General features: G+C 40.5%; 1 protein-coding gene across 2 annotated transcripts in view; it reads right to left on the bottom strand.

Moving 5' to 3' along the window:
* Window positions 1-15,025, bottom strand: part of PDE3A (phosphodiesterase 3A) — a 210,809-nt gene that overhangs the window by 1,411 nt on the left and 194,373 nt on the right. For both annotated transcript variants that reach the window (XM_036400150.2, XM_036400151.2), the window contains 6 exons: window positions 12,646-12,757; window positions 11,302-11,415; window positions 9,669-9,868; window positions 7,753-7,956; window positions 7,250-7,405; window positions 3,195-3,435 (listed from right to left, as the gene is read on the bottom strand). In XM_036400150.2, the coding sequence (XP_036256043.1) occupies window positions 3,195-3,435; window positions 7,250-7,405; window positions 7,753-7,956; window positions 9,669-9,868; window positions 11,302-11,415; window positions 12,646-12,757 (1,027 nt within the window). The remainder of the gene's footprint in view (window positions 1-3,194; window positions 3,436-7,249; window positions 7,406-7,752; window positions 7,957-9,668; window positions 9,869-11,301; window positions 11,416-12,645; window positions 12,758-15,025) is intronic.

The following is a 15,025-nucleotide window of genomic DNA, read 5'->3' as shown; positions in this document are numbered from 1 at the left end:
CAGAAAGGTGTGCCTCTCCAGATCATGGGGAAAGTTTCCTGCACAGTTTGAGCCCCAGCTTCATCCTATGCCAAGGCTGCATGTTGTGCCTGACTCAGCTGCTTACAGAGGTATCTGGTCTTTGAATGATTATGCATTAAAAACATTGCTGAGCTATTTCTGCTCATTTTACATAAAATTCTTAAGACTCTGATCAACACCCATTCAATTCTGTGCCCTGCTCACCCCCAATAGATCCCTGCTGATTGTCCTAGGGGAAAAAAAAAATCCTGATTTTGTTTTCCTGCGTTCCATTTTCAAAGTCATCCATTGCTCCCCCATCACAGTGGAGGTGACCTTAAAGCTTAAGCCCAACATTGCTCTGGCAGCAGCCTGAGCACTAAAGAAGCACCCATACAGCCAAATACTACCACAGGGAGCTTGCTTCTCTTTGCTTTTGAAGCACCAGGCCCCTGCTCTCAGCCTATGACGTGTTTTTGTCCCTGGTGGTTCTCACGTCTCCTGACACTAAAAGTCTGAAGAGTGGTTTTTTTCCTGTCAATATAGTCTGTCCAACACAAATTCTTAACTCCTTAGCAGTACAGAGTTTGAAAAATTTTCCTGGTCATTAGCAGTGACAATGGCCATCACAGAACTGAAATAATAGCCCTCCAAAGACAAGTGCTGCGTTTTCTTTAAAGGAGGTGACGTAGAGAATGTTTTGTACCAGATAAATTTGCGTGGATTAGTATTTGCAGGTTGCCTGAAGTATGTCTGTGTCAGGATCCAAAATGTTTAGCCCTTGAAGCTTTTGAACTGGAAACAAAGAGCTTTTCACTGAGCACAGACCAAATCCAATTCAATCCTTCATTAGAAAGCCCTTGGTTCCCTGTAGGAAACCTTCAGGTTTAGCACTAATAAGAAGCCCCTCTGCTGCCAATGCTACAGTAGGACATTCTCTCTTGGGTTTCCCAGGTGACCCCACTTCTTGTTTTTCCCTGCAGACACTTGCTGTGGTGTTCAAATTTGTCTGAACCACTAAAGACTGAGTCTGTTTAATCCTTATACTTGCATAAGACCTTCAGGGCAAGAACATGCTCTTGTATAGTAAAAAAATTACTTATGGCTACTTCAACATTATAACTCTTAAATTGATCTCAACTTCTTCAGTGAATTATCAGGACCTAGATGAAGTGTTTCCTGCCACAATTATATTTCTATCTGCCTAAAAGGCATTTTCATCAAAAGATCTTTACCAACATCTATACCAGTCCTAAAGTCTGTGCATCTGACATCTCAACCTTTTATTGTTTCATTGAGAAAGTTTACAAAGTCCAAAATTGGGCTGATCACAGGCACACACTTTTAAGGAACTATGAGGCCCCTATATTGACACAAAAGATGGCACAGAATCCTGAGTAAGGTCCACACAGCCACAGAGAATTTAGGTGACCTGAAGACAACAATTTGCCACACATTAGTATGATGGAGAAGAGGAGCATCTCCCATTTGGTATAAAGGAAATAGAAAGAACTTGTGGAATATTTCAAAACTTCTGATACTTTAATTTTTAAAGCTTTGAAAACCATAGTCTAAAACACTATAGTATTAGGGTGCTATTACAAGGTAAAGAAGAAAACAGAAGATCATTAAAATCAGTCTGTTTGCAATGTGAAAAGAGTTACTAATGATCAGTGCTTTTAACCTGAAAACATTATTATTTGACTCCACTAATGGTGATACAGAAGATAAGTGAATAGAGACATTAAATGAAAGGAAACCAAGGATTTCAGAGTCAGGTTAGAGACACCATGGATATATGAGAACATCCTTCTTTTTTTTTTTTAATACAGCAGTATCAGTTTCAGGCTTTGGGGTCTGTGTTAATTACCAGCTGAATACATTTCCTCCTAGCAGGCACTTCCAGAAAGCCCAATCTGCCACAAAGATGTGGCTCTGCCTGTAACAGAACTGACAGATCATAAAGTGATAAATTAACCCATGGGTGTTACATTACTTGATGTGTACTGTTCTCTAAGAGATTTTTTGTGCATGTGAACGTGCTAAACATAAAATATGTGCAAGTTGTGTGTGTGTGAAAAATAGCAATGAGATCTTAAGTACAAACTGTTTACCTCTGGATCTTACTAGAGATAAAAGGTTAATTCTGCACATCAGAAGACACAGATTTTAGTTCCACATCCAAATGTGACTTACTGCACTCACTAAATCTTTCTCAGCTTTCCCAATAGAAAACAGGGATGATACCCAGGCAGGGCATGAAAGAACATGTGTGGAAAGTGCAGGAAAAAGTAAGGCTGTTGATGGGAAAAAATATTGGTATTTCTTGAGTGCACTTTAGGCTGCTGATTCCTAAAACTTCTGGATACAGGGGAGAGAGAGAAAGATGACTCAGAGGAGGGAAATAAAGGAAGAGTAGTAGAAAATTCAGAGGAGAAAGAACATGAAAGAAAGAAAAAGATAATGCAGGATTAAACTGATAAAAGGAAGAGGTCTACAGCTGCAGTATTTTCTCAAAAATCACTTCCCACTGAAATCTCCTTTCAAGGTAAAAAACTTTCATCTCAGTACAGCAAATATTGGCAGTGTTGACTTTCTAGAGGAGAGGCAGGAGAACAGGAGCTTTAGTTACTGGCTAGCCAAGTGAGTTAGCAGCTCCCAACACACAACAAAGCAATGCTCAGTGCCAATTCTCTTCCCCCTCTTCTCCATGTTACCTTGAAGAGACGTGCATTAAAATGATTTAATTGTTAAAAACTCCTTTACTCCATCAGCACTGCAGATCCTCATTCTATTATTCCTGTTTGTCATGTTAACTCATGGAAATGATGAGTGTTTTCCTTGCAAAATCTTCTCCCAAACATCCTTTTTTCAACTGAAATTCTTGTAGTCTACCAACACCAGTCCTGAAAGAGTCTAGAAAGCCCTCATGCACAGATGATCCACCACCAGAAACACCAGCTAAGGTAGAAATAAGTGGTAGATCTGAACCACATTGATGCTGAAACCACGGAGCATCTCCATTCACAATGTAAATGGCTACAGCTCCTCCAAGGACAGCCAAGGACATCAAGGACTCACTGTCACTCTGGAGGAGGCCCATGCTGAACCTGGCCAGCTCACAGCCTCTGCTTAGTGTTTTGGTCACTACATGGAACTTGTTTTGTTGGAAAATGGAAGTGTTGAGCACTTACTGGATTCGGCGTTTTCACAAGTTTCCATTTCTGCTGTTTCCTCCTCCTCTTGCTCATCAGTGTCTCCTGATTCATCACTCTCTTCTATCCATTTTCCTGGCATCAGCCCTGCTGAGTCATAGGAGTTGCAGAGCGGTCCCACGATGTGGGTGATGAAGGACTCCTGGAGGTGGGCCAGCTGGGGAGCAGAGCGGTCCATGAAAGGGCTGATGGGCAGCCCCAGGCTGGCCTCTTCATCACCCTGCAGATGAAAAACAGCCGTCATTTCTCACAGCTAAGTGAAACAAAACCATGCCACAAAAAGGAGTAAAGCATATCCAGCCAATTAAAAATGCTGAAAGGACAACTTCAAGGTGCCAGCCTGTGGTATTTGTGGGGTGCCCCATGGCAGGAAGGAATGATGAATCTGACTCCATGTTCTCACAAGGCTAATTTATTATTTTATGATACTATATGATATGAAAGAATACTATACTAAACTATACTAAAGAATACAGAAAGGATACTTACAGAAGGCTAAAAAGATAATAATGAAAACTCATGACTCTTTTCAGAGCCCCAACACAGCTTGACCCTGATTGGCCAATGAGTCAAAACAATTCACATGAAACCAATGAAACAATCACCTGTGGGTAAGCAATCTCCAAACACATTCCAAAGCAGCAAAAGACAGGAGAAGCAAATCAGATAATTCTTGTTTTCCTTTTTCTCTGAGGTTTCTCAGCTTCCCAGGAGCAAAATCCTGGGCAAAGAGATTTTTCCAGAAAATATGAATGCCACACCAGCCTGGCACTTCCATCATGACAGTGCCATCATGTCAAATGGGCACAGTCACAGCTCTTTTCTTGTAGGAGCTGATCCCAACCCACTACCAATAATGTGAGTTTAACGAGGATGAACTTAACAATGACTCTGCAGAAGGATGCCACTAGCCCTGAACTCTACTCTGTGTTAAAACTTGAAAATTGTTATTTCCTTTCTTCACATTATTTAAAAAAAAATCCCTTCTGACTGTGTGATTGTTAATTCACAACAACCTTGTTTACAGGGAATAAGACATCTACAAGACAGGGCTGTCTCACCAGACTAGTTTTGTTATTGATTTCATCCTTATTAAAAGTAACCTGGAGATGACCTTTTGGCTTTGGGTCATAAATATTTGTTTCCTGTGACTATTAGAATGATCCCAGTTAAAGCAATGTATGACACTCATTTCTTCAAACACAGTAAATCTTTCCCACAAAGCTTTTTTGGGGGAGACAGGGAGGCATAAAACGAGTTTTTCCTCTCTCTTCTCATGATGTAAAATGAAGTAAAACTTCATTGCAGAGCCAAATCTGATATACTCAATTCCCTATCACAGCAAAGCTTCTGGTGATATCAGTGAGCATTCAGCTGAGCAGACATGACCAGACCAGATGCTATCCCCCCAAAAATATCTAACCTCCCTAATCAAGCCTGACATATAACTGATTGCTGTAATACAATGCAGAGTTCTACATTATGGGATACATGTTAGAATTTGGAGATGCATTTTCAGTTTCCATTATGTTTGCTTATATTTATTGCCTTGTAATGTAAATTTTTCAAAAGTAATGGTCTTCACAGCTGATCAACATCCTATCTGTATTTGGTGAAGGCCAAAAAATGAGAGCTAAATTTTGGAGTATGTACAGCAAATATCTCATTTCCTTGTGTTTTGTTTTCTTATTTTATAATAACCAACCCTGAAATGTTATGTGCAATCATTAAAAACAAAGTATTTTGTGTTGACAAAACACTGAAACATGCGATCCATTCTTGAAATAGCAAGGAAATTAAGAAGAGGTGACAGCTTGCTCTTCTTTACAGAAACATGTCTGAGATTTCCTAGCTGTGAACTGGGAGAAATGCTGACTGTTGAAATGTTTACAAATTCTTCTTTATTTTTCTGTTAAAACATGATTTATTATGAGAAACATCTTGCAGTGTGGGTTTTTTAAAGTCTAATATGTCTGTCTTCAAATAATTCTACTGGACATGTGAAGAGAAGGAAACATCCTGCAACAATATGACACAGGATTTTGAATATTTTTATACAATACATTTTTAATAAGCAGTTTTTATTTATATGGGAGTGAAATTCTTCAAAGGAATTGGTGTTTATTGTAATAAAGACATTTCATGATTTTCACAGCCTAGGTTGAATTCACATATGTGTGAATTTTGATAATAATTCCAGGGAAATTCAAACTTCCCATAAATTTGTCCTTTTTAGAAATGAAAATATGAAGATTTTTCCAGTCACAGAAAAAAATCTAATGCTCATAACCATGGTGAACATGGTTTGATACACCTCTTGTAGCATATTAAAGAAAAATAGATTTTAATAGAGATAAAAGTAACTGAGAATCTAGCTTATCCTCCTTAATGCCAAAAAGAAATCCAAGAAAGAAAATGTTCTCTGTTCTGGATCCCATTTCTGAATGATGGAAAATAACACAGGCTTATGCTGTGGAACAGGTAACACAGTATCTTCCCACATCTGTATCCTCACAAGCTTGATTCACTCTCCAAGGCTTTGCTGTTGTTAATATATTGGGGCACTTCCCTCTGATATAACTTTTATTGGAAAAAAGGAAAGTCATATTCCACATCTGATTGCCTGCTTCTGTCTGCATGAACTAGTCACCCACACAAGCTTTGAACATCACCAGAACTACGAACCACAGTTTGTTTTTGACAGTGGTAATGAAGAAGAAAAGGATTTCCTGAAAGAAAATTTGGGGCATGAAGGTTGTTTTGAGACACACTCTCTTTGTTTAAGAAAAAAAAATGAAAACAAAAATGGAACCAGCTATATTCATACTATAGGTAAGGTTCATTGTACTTTCTTTTTCTTGGGAGATTTGAAAGAAAGGAAGAAGCTTCAGGTCAGTGTCTGAATTATGTCCCTTTCCCTGTCTCTTTACATTCTCCAGAATGCAGCACCAAATCCTGGTTGGAAATTTTTTTCCCAAACTGTAAGTGCAGTAAATTTAAGGGAAGTTGAAAAGCTTTAAAAGGGATTAGTCTGTGACTCCAAGTTACTGCACAGCCTCCCTGAGAAATCTGTGGGTTGTCTAGTTCAGTGATTTAGCCTGCTTGCCTTGTCTGGAAAAGAAAGGATGTGGAGTTCAATCTGACCAGAACATTCAAAATGTTCCCATTCAGGAAACAGAGGAACAGTGTGGAACAGCCCTAACCCTTGCACTCAGCAGGGCTAAATTGGTTAAAATGAGAAAATTAGGTTCAATTAAGGGCTCCCTTACACCTAGAAAGAGAGGAGCAGTGCCTGGCTGTATTCCCAGGCTTTCTAAATCAATCTGTGCCTGTCCTCCTTCCTTGTGCCACCAGCATGGCCTTGCATAATGAGTGCAGCTGTACTGACCAACCTCTGAGAGCTGCAAGGGCTGTCTTAAAATTGAAATATGGGTCTGGGAGCAGCTGTGGTTGGCCTGTGATGAACTGAAAGCCAGTGATGCAGTTCTGCTCAGCACATAAAGGTTCTGGTTGTGTGAACAGAGGTGTGGCCTGCAGAGAAGCTGAAACAATCCCACTGCTCTGTTTAGACCATCTGAACAAGGACATTGTAGACTACATGTCAATAAAAGTGTGAGACTGCAGAGGAGAGCCATGAGAACCAGCTAAAAGAACACAGAAGGAAGGGTGAAAACATGGTTTGCACTAAAGAAGAAGGAAATGACAGCCATGATGGAAAGGAAAAAACAGGAGGAAAAAGAACAGGAAAAAAAAAGAGAAAAAAACAGGAAAAAAACAAGAAAAAAAAAAGAGGAAAAATGTTCACCATGCCAGTGCTTGTCCACAGTGCCAGACTTGAACAGTCCAGCCTGTAGATACACCATCACCAGAGGTCTCTGAGGACACATCAGAAACTTCAGTGACAAATCGATTTTTTCACTGGTCCAGCAAAAAAAATGGATTAATGTAACTCTAGCCAACCTCTTCACCCCTATTCTCTGTGATTTTTCACTGGCCAGCAGCACTGTCATGCAGCAGCTTTGGAATGCCTTTACCTGCTCATAGAACTCGTTGACGATGCCCTCTGTCCACTGCAGGTGCAGGTCCTTGCACTTGGCAGGCCCGTTGATGTCAGCCAGCTTGATGCACATCTGGCAGACCAGCAGGCGGTCGTTCTCGTTGGTCCAGTCAATGCCAACATCATCGTTCACCTGGGAGACACAGAAAAGGGAAACCAGGATGGTGATGCCAGGTAAAAGAGGAAAATCTGACCTGGGCTATTGCACAATACATTCAGCTGTTTAACAAAATCACTAGCATAAGCAGGTGAGCTAACCCCAGGCTGGAATTAACAATATGGAAAGGGAAAAATAAGTGAAAAGCAATATAAAATATTACTTTATATATATATATATATTATTTATCATATATAAATACATTATAAATATAATACAGCAGCCAAAAGGACATTCAGAAGAAATAGAAACCCGTTTTGCTGGGTGCCCCCAAGGCCCACAATCTTTTCTGACTGTGCCCCAGAAACCCAAACTGATCTCACCTTGGCGTTGAACTTGGCCACGAAATCAAAGTGCTTCTTCAGGTCAGTAGCCAGGATGGCCTCGATGACGAGGAAGCGGAAATGCTTGAACTCCACGTGGTCCAGGTTGACCAGGAAGTTGTACTCTGGCCTGGACATGAAGAGGTTCCAGGCAGCAGCAGCGTGGTGGTTCTCCAGCACAGAGCGGTCGTTGTACAGCACCGCCTGTGGAAGCAGCACAAGGAGCAGCTGAGGAACATGTCAGCAAAATCATTTTGGCAAAACCATCTACACAAAACCATCCTAGCAAAATCATCTCAGTAAAACCATCTCGGTAGAACCATCTTGGCAAAACCATCTTAGCAAAATTATCTTGGCAAAGCCATCTTGGCAAAACCATCTCAGCAAAATGATCTTCACAATACCATCTTAGCAAAATCTTCTTAGCAAAACCATCTTAGCAAAATAATCTCAACAAAGCCATCTTAGCAAAACCTTCTTAGCAAAATCATCTTGGCAGAACCCTCTTCACAAAATCATCTTGGCAAAACCATTTTAGCAAAATCATCTTGGCAAAACCCTCTCAGCAAAACCCTCTCAGGAAAATCACAGTAATGGATCATCCTGTTTCAGGCCACAGGTTGATGGCTAATAAAACATAGGTGTGTGCTTCCCTGATTGTCAGAATAAACCTCAATTAATTACTGCTCTTTGCTAATTGCACCAGGCAGTGGTGTCCATGTAGGACTGATTCCAAAGACAGAAACAGGTGAAATTCCAGTTTGCTACCCAAAAACACATACTCAGGCTGACAGATATCTCAGGGCTAAAATCCAAAATGGGTGAAATCTTTATCAAAATAAGATGCTGAATTCTCACAGGGATGGTAATTCCATTCAGAAAATAACAAGAAAATTATTTTTCCTATTAATTTATTTTCAAACTAGAGTCAGTACATAAAGGCGAATTATCTAACTTCCTTTTCTGTTTTTTACAAGCACAGAGCTACAGCACTTGTTTCTTACAATTAAAGACAGCACATGTCTTCTCCCAGTCTATTTACCTGGCCAAAGTATCAAAGCTCTGGATCACAGAAATGCATTGCAAGGATGAGAAGCATTTCTATCAATTCATAGACACAAAGTGATACCAGAGTGAGTTCAGGTGACTTGCTCTTGGTGACAGAGGAAGTTTGGTTGCAAGCTGGGGAGTAAATCCAGAATTTCTGCATCCCTACCTGACCTGCCACCATTAAGATATATATATATATTTTTTTTTAATTTCCTCATCAATAGAAGTATTTTTCAGCACAGTGTGCTGAAGCCAGGCAGGTCACCTATGTAAAGCAAGATGGTTTCATAGTTAAGCCAACAGGGAGTGACTCAGAATTGCTGAATTCAACTCTCAGGACTGGCAGCAACTTCTGTGTAACATTAGGCAAGGCTCAATTCTACATTTATAACACTGAGATTATTTTCCACTTCCTGCTTCCAAATACTTTTATAAAAAGACTGAAGCTGCTCATATTCTGTAGAAGCAACAGAAACTGTGTTATGATCACACACAATTAACTTGTAAAGCACAGTCAGGTACACAACTGGGATGTTTTATTTTATTTAATCTTACTGTGCATTACTTGGTAGAACAATTCTTCCATTCTTCCACGGTTGCAGGTTCTCTTTCAGTCAGCAGAGCTTTACCTTCTTCATTGGCACAGTTTATCAGTACCTTTCTCAGCAGCTCTGCTAACTGAAGGTGTGTAAGAAGCCTCTTACCAGCAATCCCCAAGTGAAGTGATTATTTCTGTCACTTTGACAAGCTGTTTCAAAATATTTGGCAGCCTTGTGCTTAATGGAAGCCACAGGCACCACCAGCAAGGAAAAGCTGTCATGGAGACCTTCCAAACTGCACAGCAACACTGCCTGAGGTTTATTTACCTGAGGAGCACTCGTTGCTACCAAGAAGGCATTGGTCCTTCCTGGGTGATCATAATCATGCATGGCTGCAGCCACATAAAGAGCCATCAGCTCCAGGGCAGGGATGTTGCCAGCCAGGCACCCGTAGCTGTCATCTGTAGGTGTGTATGTCTTGGAAAACACATATCCCATGTGGCCGTGGGTGATCCCACTGTCAGAATCTGAGCAGAAAGAAAGAAATGGAAACAGTAAAAAATCCAGGGCCACTCTTTCAGTGAGAGAAGCAATAGAACAGGGAGAGAAGGGGCAAATTTACAGTAAGGATAAATGCAGCCTGACCTCAGGGCTTTCTGTGCCTCTGATCCAGTACAATAAGGCAAACAATTGTAAAGGAACAAATTCTGATCCCACCTGGGGATCTTCCAGCCCTCCAGCAAAACCTACTCTCCAACTATGTAAGTTACAAGCAGTGAGACATGGATTGACAGCCATTCTGGAGCTTTGTGGGGAAACTTGATCTTCCAACTCCTTTCTCTAATTTCTTTTATCATGTAGACAAGTCCATGAAACACTGATAGTCCTTAAAGCAATGGACTAGAATTTAATAATTAAATTACAGTGCATGTTTTCCAATTGAAATGTCTAGACTTGGGATCTTTGCTGATAATCCTCTTATCATCCTCTTTCTGAAGCAACTTGAGCACACCTGTCAGAGACAGATACTGAGATGCTCTGCTAATTTAATCTGAACAACCTCGAATGGATCTTGCATGCAGCTGAACAATGTCTTTCAAATAACAAAGATCAAAAAGCCCCAGAACTCAACCCCTTTCATTCCACCTCACCTACAAAGCCACTGAAATCCCTTGCTAATAAATTTTTCCAGGAATAAAACCCTTTACCACTACACAAAACAAAAACAAACAAAAAACTCAACAAAAACAAAACAAAACCAAACCAAACAGTAAAAAAAGAAGCAGAAATGGAACAAACTCCTGCTTTTCCAGCAACTCTCTGAGAATTCCCATGAAACACAGACAGGTCTTCTAGTTACCATACTGAACATGGAGAAGTTAATATAAAAATGCAAGAAGAACAGCTTCCTGTAGTGAGCAATCATAAAACAGAAGAAGAGTGGTCTTGTAAAGCAATTGCCAGATGGTAAAAAGAGATAGAGAGGAAAAGCAAAGAACACTTCATGATAGCTAAAAGCAGTGGCAAGTGCACAGCACTGCCTGCATGCCCCAGAAATTGTAGAATAGCAAAACAATGAAGGGTTTAGGGATTTAAAGAAGGGTTTAAGGATTTAAATCTACAGTACCTCTGATACAGCCCTGAAAAGCACTAATAATGCAGTTTTCCTAGGAAAAAACCTTTTGCAAATATCAAATGGTAACAAAGATCTGTCATTAAAGGTGACCACAAAGGCTTGCATTCACACATCATTAAATGTGAAGTATTAGGTTTTGGAGGAACAATTCCATTCCTTCAAAGTTACACAAACACACCGGAACACCTTCAACACCCATTGTGCTACTGAACTTCCACACTGTGATACAGACTGCAAAAAAATTCTACATGCAATCCCCAGCTGTTGCCTTTCTGACAGCAAATTTCATCAGAGAAACTTGAGGATGATGACATTTAAATATACCTGAATCACTGGCCGAGCCGTGATCATTGATGACAGTGGGGAGTCCCGGGATGGGCTGGGTTGTGAGGTACCACACGGCGTGCAGCACATCCGTGGCATGGATTCGGTTGTGATCTGTGATGGGGAGAAAACCAGGCAGCTGTAAAACACCAGGCATTGCTGACAGAGGGCTGCCAGCACCATCTAGTGGTACCGTGTGCCAAAATCCAGCAGAGACAAAAACCAACATTAGCACGAGCAGCAAAACTGCTTTTGCCTTTTTCACAGAAATGAAAAAAAGAAAGATAATTTGATTTTGTATTAGAAAGAGATTCTTCTTTAGTAGAAAAAAAAAACACTTAAGAAAAAAACCAAGGAAATGTAATTCTGGGTTCATAAAAATCCCAGAGACTCTATGAATAGTTAAATGTTTCAAACAGAAAGGAATGGCTTCAGCAGAACAGGCTGTGGGACTTCCATCTCCGACCTTCTCAGGCTGTGATCTGCTGCTTTGGATCCCTGATCCAGCTCAAACACAAGGAAAGGATCAAAACTGGGGCTCTCATTTTCCCAGAACAGACTCCAAACCACCTGGCTGAAGGCATTTTCAAGTAGCTTTCCTTAAATCCCTCCCACTGCTCCAACTGGTATTTAATATTTGACAGAGAGACTACATGACTTATAATGATTTCTCCCACATTTTTCTGCAAGTGTAGAGAAAACAGGGTGTTCTGTGTTCCTCAGTGCTGGGTTTATCTGCCACTAAAATGGGTAATAACTCTTTCCTCTTGAGGAACAAGTGTCTTTTGCAGCTGAAGCACTTTGATAAATTTGATTTGAATTAGTAAATAGTTTGGGGATGACTGAAAACAGGTTTTTCAGGGAATAAATGATTCCCACTGAAAAACATCAGCTAAGCTGTAGTAACAGAACGGGGTTCACTCATGTTTTGGGCATATTTTTTCTGCTTATAAAACTCATCTCCTTTGGTAGCATAGCACTGCTACTGTGTAAAAGTCCAAGTTGCCTTTAGGGGGTTAAATGTTTCGGGAACCTCCAACCCAACCGGAGCACTGGGGTACATTTGCATTATCAGGAAACAGTCTTTACTAATAATAGCTTTATATGATTTCTGGATTTCTGGCAGATTTTGCCATGAATTATGAAACAGTGTAAAAGATGAAATACAAAGAAAAAAAGATGACAGGCTGTGGTTCAGCACCAGCCTCTGCCTAGACATCCACTTGGTCATGATGTACTGGAGGAAAAAATATAGCTTTATAATGCCAGAAGGCTTCAATACAAAATCCCCAAAACTTGAGGGAAGCATCAGTAAGTGCCAGGAATTTTAAAATTTTTACTTACAAGGTATCTCTCGGTATCCACACTCCAAGGCATGAAAGTAGTTCATAAATTCCCTCACTGGTATTTTAAAGGTTTCAAACAGCCCCATGTCATCAAAAAGCCTGTATGATACCTGAAAGAAAAAAAACAACAAAAAAAAAATCTATGTTGCTAAGTAGATGAGAAAAACTCTACAAATTAGATATGAAACTCCTTAGCCTGAATTACCCCATAAAAATCTGCTTTTCTGGGAGTGTTTTCCCAAATCCTTGGCTCAAATCAATTCCCAGAAAAGGAAGAAGCAGCAAAGGACTGACAGAAGGCAGAACCACGTGGCTCCTATGCATTGTGTCCTTGCTTTCTCTCCAGTTTTGGTGGTGAAATGATAAAAATGACTCCACCAGGATATCAGGGGCAGCAAATAGCTCAGGAGGCAGAGCTGCTCTAATCATTCCCGCACCCAAGGTGACTCTAAACATCCAGGAGAGGAGGTACTGGGAAGGAGAGTGCCATGGGTGAGTGAGGAGGTGCTCAGGAGAGATGAATGCTCAGACGTAGGCAGCAGCTGACACAAAATGGGCACTTCTGAAGACAAGTTTGAACTTGACATACCAAATAATGGGACAGACTAAAATCACTGCCTGATCTTTTCACTCCTGTTGCAAATTGAACCTTAAAGCCTTGCAGAATCTTTATTTATTTACTACTCTTAGCTAAATTCCTTGGAGGACATGTGCAAAGTTTAGATTTGCAGTTCCCTTCTCAGTGCCTGCAGTCAGCCCTCTCTCAGCCCTATTTATTTATCTCATGTGTTTGCTTCCTTCAGACATGTGTTCCTTAGAAACTGCTGCCATCCAGTCTGTGGCTCTGACAAACTCCTCCCAAGGCTGCTGTGTTATTCCCAGGAATATCCTATCTCCCATGTGTGATGATGAGAGAGCCAAATGATCCTCCTGTCATCCTGCAGGGACCATCTCAGAGGCCCTGCAGTGATGCTACCCTGCCTCTGACACTGCTCCTGTGCTGCCAGCATTGAAGCACCCCCACTTCTCTCTATAAAATAAATATATATTTGTGGAAACCCAGGGCACTGGGAATATTTCTCTGTCTGCTCTGGGGTGCCCTGACCCCCAGGGCAGCACTGACTTTGACCCTCATTCATGGAGAAAGTTTCCTGGACTTCAAGACAGACTGGAATCCACAAAAGTGTGAAACAGATTATAGAGAGTAGTGGAGATGCATCATTTGGTGAGAAATTGAGGTTTTGGGATTTTTAGGATGATGTGGATGGAAGCAAGATGGAGGGCACAGGCTGTTGTCCTGGCTTTCTTCTTCATGCTTCTTCTTCCTCCTTCTCCATGGGTTTGGGTGACATTTTGTAATTGGGCAGAAAAGTCTGCATTGGGGCTCTGTGGGAGCAGTTATTGGGTTAAAAGGGAAAATAATCCAGGTGTCAGTTCTTAATTGGACAGTTAAGTCTTAAAAGACCTTGTACCAAGAGATTGTTGGCCATTTTGTGCCTTCTAATGAAAAGCTGCCTGAGCTCACAGTAGTGAGGCTGTTTTACTGATAAGAAACAATAAACACCTGAGTGTGAACATGAACTACTGTCTCAGGTGCCTTCAATCCAGACCCAGAGAAACCCACAACTGGTACCACCACATATACTGGCCCAGCAATAAAAGCTAAACCACAGGTTTTAGTCTTCCAGGAGCTGTAAGAAAAGTGTTAAGTGTGACTGAAGATATTATTGAATTTTATGGCCTCTTATAAAGCAACAGCTGAGTTCTGAGAGCTTAGCTCTGTTTCTGAAATGAGATTGAATTTATGCTCCTCTCTGAACCCTCTCATGCACATTTGTCACTGCCACATTGACTGGGCTTGCCACTCCAGTTTGCACAGATGCTTTCATGGCTCCTGACTGGTTTGGGGTCTTTTCATATGTCTAAATCAATTTAACATTCCACAAAGAAGGAACAGATATCTCAAGCAGCTTCAAAGATGCTAAGCCAGCATTTGCCTTCTAAACTGAATGCTTCCCTGGAGGCATGTGTCAACTCTGCTTTGTTCCATCTCATAAATTTAACCTAGCATGGCAAACATAGTTAATTCAGCTTTTTAATTTACTTTTTTTTTTTTTTTAATGGGTTAGTCCATTTGATAGCAAAATACTGAGAATAAGTCATTAGAGCTTTTGTTTATCTTTGTTAATAATATCCCAGGATTTAGAAATCAAATCAGGAAAAAAAACAGTGCTTTTGGCTGAAAAAAAATATTTATTTTAGTTTCCTGATTTCTGAAAATAATTTCATTAGCAACATCTGAGTAGGTGGGGGTAATAAGGATCTCTATTTTGTGAACAAGGTAGAACTTGCTATATTCTTCTTTTAGGGAGAGGGAG

The sequence above is a fragment of the Molothrus ater genome, chromosome 5 (genome assembly GCF_012460135.2).
Source record: "Molothrus ater isolate BHLD 08-10-18 breed brown headed cowbird chromosome 5, BPBGC_Mater_1.1, whole genome shotgun sequence".
Taxonomy (NCBI): domain Eukaryota; kingdom Metazoa; phylum Chordata; class Aves; order Passeriformes; family Icteridae; genus Molothrus; species Molothrus ater.
This window is presented reverse-complemented; position numbering and strand designations above follow the sequence as displayed.